The following is a 16071-nucleotide window of genomic DNA, read 5'->3' on the forward strand; positions in this document are numbered from 1 at the left end:
CAGTAACTGTTGTATTATTGGGCCAGGTATGGTGGTGCATGCCTGTGGTGCCAGCTACTTGGGAGGCTGGGGTGGGAGGAGTGCTTGAACCAGGTTGATGGAGGCTGCAGTGAGCGGAGATCACGGTACAGCACTCCAGCCTGAGTGACAAAGAGAGACCCCATCTCAAAAAACAAACAAAACAACAGGCAAACTCACCTCCTCTCCAGGAAAGAGGCCTAAAGGAGAAACAGGCACACACATCTTGATATATTTAAAGTACAAGAGACATTATAGACACAGAACAGGCTTCTATGAAAAAAAGGAGCAATTAAACAACTAGAAATGTCTAGGAATTTAAAATGACTGCAGAACAAAAATTTTCAGAAAATCTCATGAAACAGAGAAGAGATAAAAACACTAAAACATGAATGGAGGCCTGGCTTGGTGCCTCATGCTTGTAATCCAGTGCTTTGGGAGGCAGAGGCAGAAGGACTGCTTGAGCCCAGGAGTTTGAGACCAGTCTGAGCTGAGACCTCTGTCTCTACAAAAAAATAAAAGTAGGTAGACGTGGTGGAGCACACCTATAGTCCCAGCTACTCCAGAGGCTGAGGTGGGAGGATCACTTGAGCCCAGGAGTTAGAGGTTACAGTGAGCTATGATCACACCAGTGCACTCCAGCCTGGGTGACAAAGTGGAGACTGTCTCTAAAATATAATTAAAAAAAAAAAAAAAAAAAAGGATGAATAGACACGGAGGATAGATCCACATGGCCAACAATCTAACAAGAGTTCAAGAACCTGAGAACAAGAGACAATACAGTGGACAAAATAACCCGAGAAATGATACTAACTTTTCACGTGCTAAGGCATGCATTTTGATTGCATGGGCGCATCAGTTGCTGAGACATTTATCCTGATGGGACTTTTGAATACCAAAAATAAGGACATCTTGCAAGCCTCTACAGATAATCAGTACTCACAATGGTCTTTAAAAAGTTCAGAGGCAAGGCCGGGCATGGTGGCTCACGCCTGTAATGCCGAGGTAGGCAGATCACCTGAGGTCAGGAGTTCGAGACAAGCCTGACCAACATGGCAAAACCCTAAGTCTCTACTAAAAATACAAAAGACTAGCTGGGCGTGGTGGCAGGCGCCTGTAATCCCCAGCTACTCAGGAGGCTGAGGCAGGAGAATTACTTGAACCCAGGAGACGGAGGTTGCAGTGAACAGAGATTGCGCCATTGCACTCCAGCTTGGGCAACAGAGCAAGACTCTATCTCAAAAAATAAAATAATTTTTTTTTTTTTTTTTTTTTTTTTTTGAGACGGAGTCTCGCTCTGTCGCCCAGGCTGGGGTGCAGTGGCTGGATCTCAGCTCACTGCAAGCTCCGCTTTCCGGGTTTACGCCATTCTCCTGCCTCAGCCTCCCGAGTAGCTGGGATTACAGGCGCCCGCCACCTCGCCCAGCTAGTTTTTTTTATTTTTTAGTAGAGACGGGGTTTCACCATGTTAGCCAGGATGGTCTCAATCTCCTGACCTCGTGATCCGCCCGTCTCGGCCTCCCAAAGTGCTGGGATTACAGGCTTGAGCCACCGCGCCCGGCCTAAAAATAAAATAATATTAAATTAAAATTTAAAAATCAGATTAAAAACACTGTCATAAAACTATTTCCAAACATAATTTCAGAACCACCTGAAAGAGAAACTAATTCTAGAAATAAGTCTCTGAGTCTATTTGACCTACAAGATTTGAAAGATAAACATTTTCCTTCAGCAGAACTTCAATGATAGTTAGCATCCATAAAAGCAAAACACACAAGAGGAAATAGAAAAGTATTATATCCCAGGTATTATTAGAATCTGCAGTGTAACTTACTTTGTACCCTGTACTAGACAAGATATTTGGACTTACAAGCATATTTGCAGACCGGCAAACTGAGCTGTTTAGGTACTGGAACCTCAAGAGTTGGAGGAAAGATAGAAAAGGGAAAGGAAGACAGCTGGAGAGGATGCAACAAGACCAAGAAACTTCCCAGATATCCTTCCAGAACAATTCTGATTGTCACTTTGGATACGTCAGAACTTTTTTTTTTTTTTTTTAGATGGAGTCTCGCAGTTGCCCAGGCTGGAGTGTAGTGGTGCAATCTCAGCTCGCTGCAACCTCACCTCCTGGGGTTCAAGCAATTCTCCTGCCTCAGCCTCCCGAGTAGCTGGGATTACAGGCACACACCACTAACATCTGGCTAATTTTTACATAAAGACAGGGTTTTGCCATGTTGCCCAGGCTGGTCTCGAACTCCTAACCTCAAGTGATCCCTCCTCTCCTTGGCCTCCCAAAGTGCTGACGTGAGCCACTGTACCGGGCCGGCATCATAACTTCTAAGCACTTATTTTCATGGACTTGCCAAGAGCTCAAGAGCAGCCTGGGCAACACAGTGAGACCCCGTCTCTACAATAAATAAAATAAAAATGTTCCTTTCTGCACAACTCTCCACAATCCAACAGTGGTCTCTAACTTTTGAAGACAGGAGAATCGCATCAATGCATTGAGAAACTTAGAACAGGCTTCTAAACATTTAGTAAAACGAGCCTCCTCAGGTGTCCGCCTGTGTTTTCAGTATATGGCTGGTGTCTACCCGGGGCCTATGTCAGAATCAGCAGATGCTCAGGCCCCACTTGGAGATATTAAAATCCAGAAGATCTGAATGGGGCCCATGCATTTTTTGTCTATACTGGAAGGAGAAAAAAATGGTTATAGGGACATTCAAATTGGATGGTACCAATTTTGTTTAGCCTTCTTTCCCCTGGGCACTGTTGCCCACATCGCTGACACGGAATTCTTGCTAAGTATTAATATATGATTCAAGTGCTGCTTTGAGGCCACATAGGGCCAGAGGACAGCTAAGGTTTTCACTTGAGGTCTCACTCCCTCCGTGGGAAGGCTGATTTTCTCCCATTCTAAGAATAACGATAAATAAAAAGTATCTTAGCTGCTTTCCACGAAAGTCCAAACAGGTTTACTATGAGGCTAAACACCCGTGCACACTGTCCTTCAAATTTCTAAATATTTACTGAAGTATAACCACCACTTAAGTGGCTATCAAAGCCCTATAAACTCTGATTAGTCACCAGTGACTCCTGACAGCAAATACAGATGCTGTATCTCCCTTCCTAACTCCAAGAAGCCAGAACACAATTGCCTCCCTTTTAGTAAACATTATAGAAACCTCCTTGATTATCCCACTCTATAAGTTATACGACTACATGGATACACTCCCATTATAATGTCAGTCTCAAGTTTCCTCTCACTGAACTTTTCATTAATATGCAAATTTCTTCCCTTTTTTTTTTTTTTTTTTTTGAGATGGAGTTTCACACTTATCGCCCAAGCTGGAGTGCAACGCGCGATCTCGCGATCTCGGCTTACCACAACCTCCACCGGGTTCAAGCAATTCTCCTGTCTCAGCCTCCTGAGGAGCTGGGATTACAGGAATGCGCCACCACACTCCGCTTATTTTGTATTTTTAATAGAGATAGGGTTTGTCCATGTTGGTCAGGCTGGTCTCTAACTCCCGACCTCAGGTGATTCACCTGCCTTGGCCTCCCAAAGTGCTGGGATTACAGGCGTGAGCCACTGTGCCTCGCCCTGGAATTTCTTCCCTTTCTTAAAAGCTGCTTTTGGCAGGGCGTGATGGCTCATGCCTGTAATCCCAGTACTTTTGGGAGGCTGAGGTGTGAGGATTGTTTGAGCCCAGGATTGAGACCACCTGGGGCAACATGGTAAAACCGTCTCGACAAAATATACAAATTTGTTTTAAAGCTGCTTTTGTTGGGGGTCAATGTTCTTGCTCAGGGGTCTCTTGAATTGCCTTAGGCCCCAAGCTCAAAGATTCTTTTTTTTAGAGACAGAGTATTGCTCCTACTCTATCACCCAGGCTGGAGTGCAATGGTGCAATCTCGGCTCACTGACACCTCCTCCTCCCAGGTTCAAGTGATTCTCCTGCCTCAGCTTCCCAAGCAGCTGGGATGTACAGGTGTGCACCACTACACTTGGCTTTTTTTTTTTTTAGTACAGACAGGGTTTCACCATGTTGCCCAGGCTGGTCTTGAACGCCTGATTTCAAGTGATCCGTGCCTCGGCCTCCCAAAGTGCTGGGATTACAGGCATGAACCACTGTGCCCAGCCAAAGGTCTTCAGGCTCTTCCAGAATCCTCTCCAGAGCTTCGCAAGCTTTCCAGGAATAAGTACCTTTGGGGAAAGGAGGGGCAGAGCTCAGGAATACTCCCTAATCTTTTTGGAAGAATCCCCTGGGGCACTTGTTAAATATGCACTCCACCAGACTTCTCCACAGGAAACTGATTCAAGATGGGTGAAAGACCAGAAATCTGCATTTTAACAAGTGTCCCAAAGGATTCTGATTATACCTCTTTTCCTAAGATGCCTGCTACAGCTCCTGCATGCTCCACCTTCTTCCAGGCAGTGTGTGGTCTTCTCTGCCTAGCCCCCTCACCCTGCAATCTGTCCCCTTCCAAAGCACCCTCCTTTTTCACCTAATTCAAAGCAAAGCGTTTCTTGACAAATTCAGCCATACCGATTGCTCTTCCAACTCCCGCTGCAATTAGTCATGTCGCATTTTACATGTACTGTTCAACAAAGCTTGTGGATAAATTGCTATCAATTCATCTTATTTGTTCTAAAGTAAAGTCTAGTGTTGAGACAGCAAGCAAGGTTAAATGATTTGCAAATGTTAAGTGTGTGGAGTGTGAATCTGGAGCCATGGTTATTAATCCCAAAGAACCCCAGTTCACCGTATTTAAACTGTTGCCATTGAATCCTAACTGAAAAATCATACATTAGTTTTCCCACAAGGAAAGCAATTTATTCCATAGCAGCTTGATAATTACAAGCTTTCCCATTTCTTCTCTCATCAGCAGTTGACTCACATAGTTAAAGGACATATTAAATAAAGCTGCCTTCTCAAATGAGTTGGTGGCATTTGCCTTTAAAATTGTACCATGAAAAAAGCAAATGTTCTAATGGTAGAGAACAGTAGCTCAGCCAACTCTTCATTCTCTGAGGAGGGATGTGGAGGATAGCATTTATAAACCCACGGATGACTTCCAACTGCGTTTGTTTCATCCAGTACAGTAACTGTGGCAACTGCTACTTCTTATGGGGGCTGCTATCCTTGCGAAAAGAAAGCCAAACACCGAGATCATCCCCAAGGTCACCTTTTAATTCTAAAAACCTGGAATCTGATAACTCCAAAGGGACTGTACTTATCTTCCCAATAACCACCAACTGCCAAGGGGCATTAAGTTATGCAGGAACTGACTAGCAAACGTGGACAGGTGTTGGGACTCACCACTCCCCATCAAAAGGCTCAGGAGTGGAGAGGAGTTTTTGGCTCCTTAGATGTCTCTCTCACATATGGGTGCCAGATGTCCAAATTTGAGGGCATAGAATAACAATCTGGAGTTATTCTTTTTGTCATTTCATTTGGTTATGTGGAATCCAGGGCCCATCATGAATGACTCAGACTTAATAGGTCTATAGTAGGATCTAAGAATCTGCATTTTAAAAATGCACCTAATAGGCTGGGCGCAGTGGCTCATGCCTGTCATCCCAGCACTTTGGAAGGCAAAGGCAGGTGGATCACCAGAGCTGATGAGAGAGCCTAGGCAACGTGTTGAAATCCCGTTCCTACTAAAAATACAAAAATTAGCCCAGCACAGTGGTGTGTCTGTAGTCACAGCTACTCCGGAGGCTGAGACAGGAGAATTGCTTGAGCCCGGGAGGTGGAGTTTGCAGTGAGCAGAGGTGGTGCCACTACACTCCAGCCTGGGCAACAGTGCGAGACCTTGTCTCAAAAAAAATTAAAATTAAAATTAAAAAGTACTTAGTGCTGGCTCTGAGGCTCTTTGGAAAACAATGTCCATTTTGAAAAGTGCCTCTTCTCTCATCCTTCCTCATCTGTGTCTCATGCCTTTCTGCATTTATGCCTGCTTTTTCCAAACAAAATGCTTTATAGTAATCTCTTCCAATACTAACCATGCTTCAAGAGCCAGCTGAAATGCCATCCACTTCTAGAAGCCTAAAAGGGACTTCCTGCTTTCCTGCACCCTTGTGCCATTGCCAAGTCCAGAGAATAAAAGGTGTTTCATTTCATTAAACAGCCATTTCTTTGTGCAAATCTCATCTCTTACTGGGCAGTAAACTCCTTAGGGACTGACTAAAAAGCTCATGTTCTTTTTAGCTCCTATAATAAAGCACCTACATTGTGTGAGACATTCTGTAAAGATCTGGAATGAGTGAACAAGCAATGAGTGAACAAGCAATGAATGAATCAATGCATGCACATGTTTCTTCCAACAAGCCGAAGCTAAAACTGCATGATACAGGAAAAATGTCTAGACTTTACAGTAACTGCCTACAAAAGTTTAAGTACCATAAAGTCCTTCAATTTCCTAATCTGTAAAACTAGGGGGTTTCAGGAGATTTCTTAAAAGAAGTTCATTAAACACTTTCTTGAGTCAAAAGCCCAACATTCCAATCTGACCTGATATTTATTACTCAGATAAGTTATTACTCAGATAACAGTAATTGCTCAGATAACACAGCCATCTCTATCTGTTTTACACAAGCTAACTGTATTCCCACGAGGAGGCACCTACTAACCCTGTCTCTGAGACTGAGGGAATTTAAGATAAAAGCTGGTACAAAAGACATCATCTCGTTTTCTTTTACTTTTCCTACCTCAAACCTAACAATGTAGTTCTTAAAATTTCCAGCAAGAAAAAAGTTATCAGGTGGTATACCCATTCTGGCAGTTATTTCACAATGTGCCACATTCCTACGAAACTGGGGGTGGGGGTGGGGAATCTAACTGTCAAATTTATTCTAAGGAACAATATAGTTCAGAGTATCCAGCAACCAATTCAACATCCTAATTTTACAACTAAGTTGGGCGTGGTTGGCTTCCACTTGCAAATCTCCGCTACTCCAGAGTCTGAGGATAGCCTGAGGCCAGGAGTTTGATACTAGTTTGGGAAATATCTAAACATCCGCCAGCAATGCAAATAGAGTTTAAAGTATTGGCTTCAATCACATTCCAGATAATCGTTTTTTATATATATGCATTTTTAAATTTTTATTAATTTTATTTTGAGACGGAGTTTCACTCTTGTCGCCAAGGCTGGAGTGCAATGGTGGGATCTCCAGAGGTTCACTGCAACCTCTGCCTCCCGGGTTTAAGCGATTCTCCTGCCTCAGCCTCTTAGCTGGGATATTACAGGCGAGTGCCACCACGCCCACACCCGTTGGCCAGGATGGTCACGAACTCCTGACCTCAGGTGATCCAGCCGCCTCGGCCTCCCACGGTGCTGGATCACAGACGTGAGCCACCGCGCCCGGCCTATTTTTAAAACTTTATAGGCCGGGCGCGGTGGCTCACGCTTGTAATCCCAGCACTTTGGAAGGCGGAAGCGGGCGGATCACCTGGGTTCGGGAGTTCGAGGCCAGCCTGACCAACATGGAGAAACCCCATCTCTACTAAAAATACAAAAATTAGCCAGGCGTGGTGGCGCATGCCTGTAATCCCAGTTACTCGGGAGGCTTAGGCAGGAGAATTGCTTGAACCCGGAGACGGAGGTTGCGGTGAGCCAAGATCGCACCATTTCACTCCAGCCTGGGCAACAAGAGCAAAATTCCCTCTCGGAAAAAAAAAAAAATGCTATGTATTGCCTAGTTTTGAAAGAAAAAATTTATCAATGTTAAAAGTATAATTAATTTGTATGTAATTTGTGGCCACGGTAATGTGTGCCCAGGCAGAAACAGAGGTGGCTAAAAAGGGGAAAAAAAAGGGTAATTACTATGATGTATAAAAACAGCTGTTGGTGAAACTAAGGCCTCACTTTTACAAGATCTTAGGTACACAGGACACAAAATTATGTTAAGTATTAGGAGTTGAAGTCTCCAAAAAAGAAAAAAAAAATCCAAAGAAACGTAAAATGACCGGGTGCGATGGCTCACGCCTGTAATCCCAGCACTTTGGGAGGCTGAGGTGAGTGGATCACGAGGTCAGGAGTTCAAGACCAGTCTGGCCAAAATGGTGAAACCCCGTCTCTACTAAATATACAAAAATTAGCTAGGCGTGGTGGCGGGCGCCTGTAATCCCAGCTAGTCGGGAGGCTGAGGCAGGAGAATCGCTTGAACCCGGGAGGCGGAGGTTGCGGTGAGCCGGTATCCTGCCACTGCACTCCAGCCTGGGTGACAGAGTGAGACTCCGTCTCAAAAAAAAAAAAAAAAAAAAGAAAGAAAAAGAAACGTTAAATGAATCAATGTGTTATCACGACTTAAAAAACTTAATATCTAGACCACGAAAGCCATATGAACAAATAAGCATCATGTAGATTTTTTTCCATAAAAATTTCTGTTAATTTCCGTGCAATAAAAAGTGTAACCAAAATAGTAACTCGTAGCCTCGGAAGGGGGAAATTTAACGTAGGTCAAGAGCAAGAAATTCTGAAAGCACGGCCTCCAAGGGTCAAGCGAGAACCTGAATACAGTCTCCCATTTCTTACCAGCTTTGATGCAAGCCCCAGGCAAGTCGGGGGACAGGGAAAGAGGAAAAAGGGAACAGAGAAGGTTGCTCCGGGAAGGTTTCAGGCCAGATCCCACGAACTGCAGCCCCGGGCTTCCCATTCATTCCGCGCTGTCTCCAGGTGGCGGCCGAGCGTTGGCGGCCGTGGCGTTCTCCGCCCAGAAATGGGGTGCACTCACCTGTTCGGGAACACGACCTCGCGGCGCCCGAGGCCGCCGAGACCGCCGCCAGCAGCCTGGGGGATGCGGGCCTGGGAGCAGACGCCGGCGGGGAAAACGGGCGGCGCAGCCCTGGGGCAGGCAGGCGGCGCAGGCCGGGCGCGTCCCTCTGCAGCAGGGCCGAGCAGAGTCGCCGCGGACTATGAAACATGCCGGGCACCGCCGCCACCAACGCGGAGCCCGGCTGGGGCCGAGGGCAGCGAGTCGAGCCGACTGTCCGAGCAGTCTGGGCGGATGCTCCCAGGCTCCTTCTCGCGCGGCGCAGGTCCTGGGGAAATCCCGGGCAGCAGAGCCGGAGAGGGAGGCGCCAGAGCGCTGCGTCGGCACCGTCTGCTGTGAGACCTGGCGAAGAGCTGCAGGCCGCTCGGCTAGCGCTGCGCGCTGACAAAGCGGGCGCTACCAAGTGGGAGGTGGAGGGGGATCCGCGGGACCCGGCCACTGCGCGGCCACGCCGGGCTCCCTCGACCCGGCGTAATCCTGTTTTAAAAGGAAGCAGAGCTTAGGCTGATTTATCGGGTAGAATCTGTAGGCGGTCTAAAGTAAGAGGTATCCGTTGAAGCAGTTCTGATGCAAAAAGCGTCCCCTTCCGCTGGCCAGCATGGAAACGCCCACAGGCTGGGAATCCCGAGACAGTTCCAGGGCTGTAGCCCAGGGGACACGTGTCTGTCAGAGTTGCAGACGGCGTCCGTGTGTGCATGCGCGGGTCTGTGTGGATACAGCAAAAGTCGTCCGCCTCCGACCCCCTCGGCAGGATGTGTTGCGTTAAACGACATTAAGCACAATAAAGCACCGACTATGTGCGAGGCGACGGTGATTAAAACAGCGTCCCTTTCCTCAGAGGTGTTACACTTAGGCAAAGGGAGCAGAAGAAGGTGGCAAGGGAAATCAGATCAGAAAGCTCTACAAGGTAGACTGAGATTAGTGCCACAAAATGCCAAAGATTGGCGATAGAGATGACAACAGGCCCGGGATCTCTAGAAGGTACATTAGAAGGATTGGCATTTGAGTTGGCCTATGACGTGAAGGTCTAGAATTTACCCACGTGAAACTTTGGTGGGGGCGGTGGTGAATTATAAATGAAAAAAGTAAATAAGGGTGTATTTGGGGAAACAACTCTTAGTCATTCATGTAAGATGGAAGCTAAGGAGTAAGAGGACAGATGCGTGGATAGGTTGTAGTGTAGAAGGAGGGGGATTATAGTAGGCTTAACTCGGTAGATAGCTTCGAGCCGTTGACGTTTTGTAAGCTGGGCAAGGATATGGTCAGGGCTGTGGTTTAATTGGAAATCACATGTCTCTGGTTCATGAAAAGGCAGAAAGGAAATCAGCTGAGATAACAGATACTGTAGACCTGCATCAGGTTACTGTTACTGGAAAAGAAAGGATGGAAGAAACATCTCAGATAGGCTGGGCAGGAAATGATGACTAATCAGGAATAGAAATGGGATGAGGGGGAGGGAAAACCCAAGACTGGATTCTTCTCTGAATGATTCATGAGTTAGAAATGTATTCTGTTGGTTTTCCCATGATTTTGCTGATTCCCCTGTGTTGTGGAATTGCAAACTTTTCATCACAGGAATATTCTAAATATTTTTCAGACCTAGAGGTGTCTAACTCCTAGAGGGTGTGGACAGATCAACTGGCACAAGTTGATTACAACTTCTGGCAGATAAGCTCCTTGGAAGTCATTAAAGCCTCAATTTCAGTTTCCTTATCTATAAAACATAGAATCACACCTTAGTCATTAGGTGAAGTAAAAGGTGATAATAAGCTACTCTGAGCACACTGCCTACGGGGTAGCCCTGCTCCACAAGGAGTAGTACTTGTAAAAAGAAAATTTTTTTTAAGATGATAATAAAATTAGCCTATGAAAAGTGTTTTGCAAATATAGCAAAATGTTGATTTTGAATCTAGGTAGTGGGTATATATGGGTATAGGGACCATGGGAAAAATGTTCCCTTTGCCCTCTGAAGTTCACTGAAAAATCATCTCACAAAAGGCAGATTAATGGGAGAGAAGGCATATGCATTTATTAACGTGTGCACAGGGAGAAACACATGCCCGACGGGGTTCAGAAGCTTGTCTACCATCCTGGCAAACAGACTTGGGGAGAGAGGAGCAGAGGCATTGTGTTGAGGGGATGACTAGGGAAAGTGAATGGATCAGGGCACAGGGATGAACTTGCACATTATCTTGTGAAAGGATCTTTTCGGGTGGTTATATTTTTGGTCTTACAGAGAGGGGAAGAAAAAACAATTGTTCCTTTTGGTGGGTCTGGATCGTAGCCAGATAAAGGAACTTCAACTTCATCCTGTGCTTTGGGAGAGATGGTGCAGGGCAGTGAGGTCAGAGAGACCTTGAGGCTTCCATTCAACATGTCAAAGCCCCACATTTTGGGGTATCGGTTTCTGAGTCCCGACACGAGTGTTCACTTACAATTATTTTTCCTCCATATATTTGGAGATTTTCATAATAAAATGTTGGGGGAAAGTGCTTTGAAAAATGAAAGATACTGTTCAAATATAAACTGTCACTATTTAAAGAGATCCAAAGAGCATGCTATCCTGAAAGTGCATCATAGTTTTTATTTTTATTTGTTTATTTATTCGAGACAGAGTCTTGCTCTGTTGCCCAGGCTGGAGTGCAGTGGCATGATCACGGCTCACTGCAACTTCCGCCTCCCGGGTTCCAGCCATTCTCCTCCCTCAGCCTCCCAAGTAGCTCTGGCTACAGGCGCGTGCCACCATGCCCGGCTAATTTTTGTATTTTTTAGTAGAGACAGGGTTTCATGATATTGGCCAGGCTGGTCTCAAACTCCTGACCTCAGGTGATCCCCTTGCCTCGGTCTCCCAAAGTGCTGGGATTACAGGCATAAGCCACCGTGCTCGGCCTGAATAATATTTTTTATAATATATTAAACACTAAGCAATCAGAAAGATAGAAATTAAAACTTATTCCCTTGAAAATTTATTCAGTTAACATTTGTTGAATATACATTATGTGCCAGGCTCTATATTAGAGCATATAAAAATAAATTGAACAAAATCTATTGACAGTTTAGGGGGTAAGACATTGTATAAACAAAAATATTTGTAATTATCTACTAATAAATACAGAATCACTATACGGACAAAGTATTGTGGGAACACAGAAGAGGAAATGTTACTGGAAAGGGTCACAATCCAGACCCCAAAAGAGGGTTCTTGGATCTTGCACAAGAAAGAATTCAGGACAAGCCCATAAAGTGAAACCAAGTTTGTTAGAGAAGTAAAGAAATAAAAGAGTGGTTACTCCATAGGCAGAGCAGCACTGAGGGCTACTGGTGGCTTTTTCTTTTTCTTTTTCTTTTTTTTGTTAATTGAGCTGAAGTCTCGCTGTGTCGCTGGAGTGCAGTGGCATGATCTCGGCTCACTGCAACCTCCACCTCCCGGGTTCAAGCGATTCTCCTCCCTCAGCCCACGGAGTAGCTGGGATTACAGACGCGTGCCACCGCACCCAGTTAATTTTTTAATTTTTATTTTTAGTAGAGATGGTGTTTCGCCATGTAGGCCAGGCTGGTCTCAAACTCATGATCTCAAGTGATCCATCTGCCTCCCAAAGTGCTGGGATTGCAGGCGTGAGCCACTGCGCCCAGCCTTGTTGGCTATTTTTATGGCTATTTCTTGATTACATGCTAACTATGGAGAGGGTTATTCGAAAATTTTCCAGGAAAGGGGCAAGGATTTCCCAGGACTGAGGATTTCTCCACCTTTTAGACTACATAGGATAACTCCTGGATGTTGCTGTAACATTTGTAAACGGTCATGGCACTGGTGGGAGTGTCTTTTATCATGCTAATGCATTATAATTAGTGTATAATAAACAGTGAGAACAACTAGAGGTCACCTTCATCACCATCTTGGTTGTTGTGGGTTTTGGCTGGTTTCTTTTTTTTTTTTTTCTTTTGAGACGGAGTCTCGCTTTGTCACCCAGGCTGGAGTGCAATGGCACGGTCTTGACTCACTGCAACCTCTGCCTCCCACGTTCCAGCGATTCTCCTGCCTCAGCCTCCCGAGTAGTTAGGACTATAGGCGCATGCCACCACACCCGGCTAAATTTGTTTTTTTTTTTCTTTCTTTTTTGAGACGGAGTCTCACTGTGTCGTGAGTCTCGCTGTGTCGCTGGAGTGCGGTGGGGAGATCTCGGCTCACTGCAGCCTCCGCCTCACGGGTTCAAGCAATTATCTGCCACAGTCTCCTGAGTAGCTGGGATTACAAGCGCCCATCACCACGCCCGGCTAATTTTTTTATATTTTTGGTAGAGGCGGGGTTTCAGCATCTTAGCCAGGCTGGTCTTGAACTCCTGACCTCGTGATCCACCCGCCTCAGCCTCCCAAAGTGCTGGGATTACAGGCGTGAGCCACCGTGCCCGGCCGGTATATTTTTTAGTAGAGACTGAGTTTCTCCATGTTGGCCAGGATGGTCTCGAACTACTGACCTCGTGATCTGTCTGCTGAGCCACCGTGCCTGGCCAGCTGGTTTCTTTATCACATCCTGTTTCATCAGCTGAGTCTTTATGATCTATATCTTGTGCTGACCTCCTAACTCATCCTGTGACTAGGAATACCTAACCTGGCAATACAGCCCAGTAGGTCTCAGCCTGTATTCAAAATGGAGTTGCTCTGGCTCCAACACCTGTGACAGAAATAACTAATTGCCTAGAGAAGTCAGGAGAGGCGTTTTGAACAAAGTGACTATCTAGTGGAAAGATATCACAGAGGATATCCACAGAGAAGAGAACACTAAGGTGAGGAAAGAAGGCGTGTTCCAGGAACAGCAAGTACTACCATTTGATAAGGATTGAGTGTGCGATATCCATAGGGAGTGGCAGCAGATGAGGTGGAAGCTGTGGGCAAGAACCTAAGGTGACGGGTTTGAGAGGAGTTTGGACTTTCATCCTAGAGACTCACTGAAAGGCTAAACAGAGAGGTTGCATTTTTGAAGGATCATTGGATCATTCTGCCAGCCGTGTTGAAAATGGGTTAAGGACAGTGAAGATAAGGAAGGGTGTATACAGGTTCAGAATATCTGGAGATGGGGCAGGGTATATAATGGTTATTTGTTTGTTTATTATTTAATTTTTTGAGAGACCTCACTTTGTAATCTAGGCTGGAGTGCAGTGGTGCGATGATAGCTCACTGTAACCTCAAACCCATAGGCTCAACCAATTCTCCTGCCTCAGCCTCCCAAGCAGCTGGGACGAAGGGCATGCACCATCATGCCCAAATGATTTTTTAAATTTTCTGTAGAGATGGGGTCTTGCTGTGTTGCCCAGGCTGGTCTCAAACTCTTGGCCTCCAGCGATCATCCTGCCTTCACCTCCCAAAGAATTAGGATTACAGGTGTGAGCCACCATGCTGGGCTTGTATGTTTCCTTAAGAACATTATACAGGTGGTTCTGATGCACATCCCTCTTCCTCCCTCAATGCCACTCCCCAAATAGATAAACTGGGGCAGGATGGTGAAAAGGAGATGGATTTAAGGACTGCGAAGGAGACAGAAACCGTAGGGTTGAGTGACTTTGAATCTCGGGGCTGAGGCAGGAGATAATGGAATCTAGTGATGACTTCGGTAACTGATGGATAATGGAACCAAATGGGGACAACAGGTGGAGATGCTACTCTCAGGGGAAGATAGTGAGTTGATATGTAAACATATAATTGTGATGTGTCAATGGAACATACGGGTGGAGTCACTTTGTAAACAGTTGAAACTATGGGCCAGGCATGGTAGCTTATGCCTGTAATCCCAGCACTTTGGGAGATGAGGCTCAAGGATTACTTGAGGCCTGGAGTTTGAGACTAGCATGGGCAACATAGTGAGACCCTGTCTCAAATAAATAAATAAATAAATAAATAAATAGCCTAATGTGGTGATGTGCGCCTGTAGTCCCAGCTACTCAGGAGGCTGAGGCAAGAAGCTCCTTTGAGCCCAGGAGTTCCAGGCTGCAGTGAGCTACAGTCATGCCATTGCACTCCAGCTTGGGTGACAGTGCCAGAACCAGTCTCAATAAATAAATAAATAGACAAATACATAAATAAATAAGAATAAACCATTACCCTAAAGTTCATAGCAGGGTGAGAGCCAAACTCTGTTGGGAGTTCAGTAATTGAAGCCATGACTAATGAGTTGACCCAGAAAAAGGTCTTTTAAGTGAAATAGAAAAAACGTTAGGGTTGAAAATCCTATGAAACTTGTACCTTTAAGGAGTTGGCAGAAAGGGAAAGAGACTTGAGACTTGGCCAGAGGAGAACAAGGAGAGATTGGTGTCTTGAGAGTACGAAAGGAAAATAAACTTGGGACCCCAGTTTACTCTACCAAAAGAAAAAAATTAAGCTGAAAGCAAGAAACTGGCTTGCTTTTGTTCCTAAACAGATAGCTTTATCTTTTTTTTTTTTCTTTTTGAGACAGAGTCTTGCTCTGTCACCCAGGCTGGAGTGCAGTGGTACGATCTCAGTTCACCACAACCTCCACCTCCCAGATTCAAGTGATTCTCCTCCCTCAGCCTCCCGAGTAGCTGGGATTACAGGAACCTGCCACCACACCTGGCTAATTTTGTATTTTTAGTAGAGACGGGGTTTCTCCATGTGGGTCAGGCTGGTCTGGAACTCCTGACCTCAGGTGATCCGCCCGCCTCGGCCTCCCAAAGTGCTGGGATTACAGGAATGAGCTGCCTCGCCCAGCCTCATTTTATCTTATGTAAAGTGCCCATTGACTGAGCGTGAGATTAATACATAATTGACCATTCCCCTCCCTGCTTTTCTTTTGAAACATGTGGATTACTGTACCCTCCCTCTGTTCCCTGCAGCCCACATTTCCCCTTTAAATATTGAAGCCTTCAAAATCATCTTTGGAGAAAGGCACAGGCCACCGACTGTTTCTTTGATTCTGTTTTTAGGTCTTTTGGGATGTCCTTAACCTTGGTAAAATAAACTAGATTGATTGTGACCTGTCTCAGATACTTTTTGGTTTATAGGAGTAAGGAAACAGTTTCCAGATGGATGTAACAGTGATAAATTACCCCAAGAGGTCAAGATGGGGACTGAATCCCTTGGATTTGGTCATTTATTTATTTATTGAGACAGAATCCACTCTGTCGCCCAGGCTGGAGTGCAGAGGCTCACTGCAGCCTCTGCCTCCCAGGCTCAAGCAATTCTCATGCCTCAGCTTCCTGAGTAGCTGAGAGTACAGGTGTATGCCACCATGCCCAGCTAATTTTTTTTTTTTTTTTTTTTTT

The 16071-nt window shown here is 45.5% G+C and overlaps 1 protein-coding gene across 1 annotated transcript in view; it reads right to left on the minus strand.

Moving 5' to 3' along the window:
- CCRN4L (CCR4 carbon catabolite repression 4-like (S. cerevisiae)) overlaps positions 1–9428 on the minus strand; it is a 30858-nt gene extending 21430 nt beyond the window's left edge. Inside the window, exon 1 of the mRNA XM_011985644.1 lies at positions 8759–9428. Coding sequence (XP_011841034.1) covers positions 8759–8948 — 190 coding nt within the window. The 5' untranslated portion in view covers positions 8949–9428. The remainder of the gene's footprint in view (positions 1–8758) is intronic.
- Between the last annotated feature and the right edge of the window lie 6643 nt (positions 9429–16071).

The sequence above is a fragment of the Mandrillus leucophaeus genome, unplaced genomic scaffold (assembly GCF_000951045.1).
Source record: "Mandrillus leucophaeus isolate KB7577 unplaced genomic scaffold, Mleu.le_1.0 Scaffold289, whole genome shotgun sequence".
Classification (NCBI taxonomy): Eukaryota; Metazoa; Chordata; class Mammalia; order Primates; family Cercopithecidae; genus Mandrillus; species Mandrillus leucophaeus.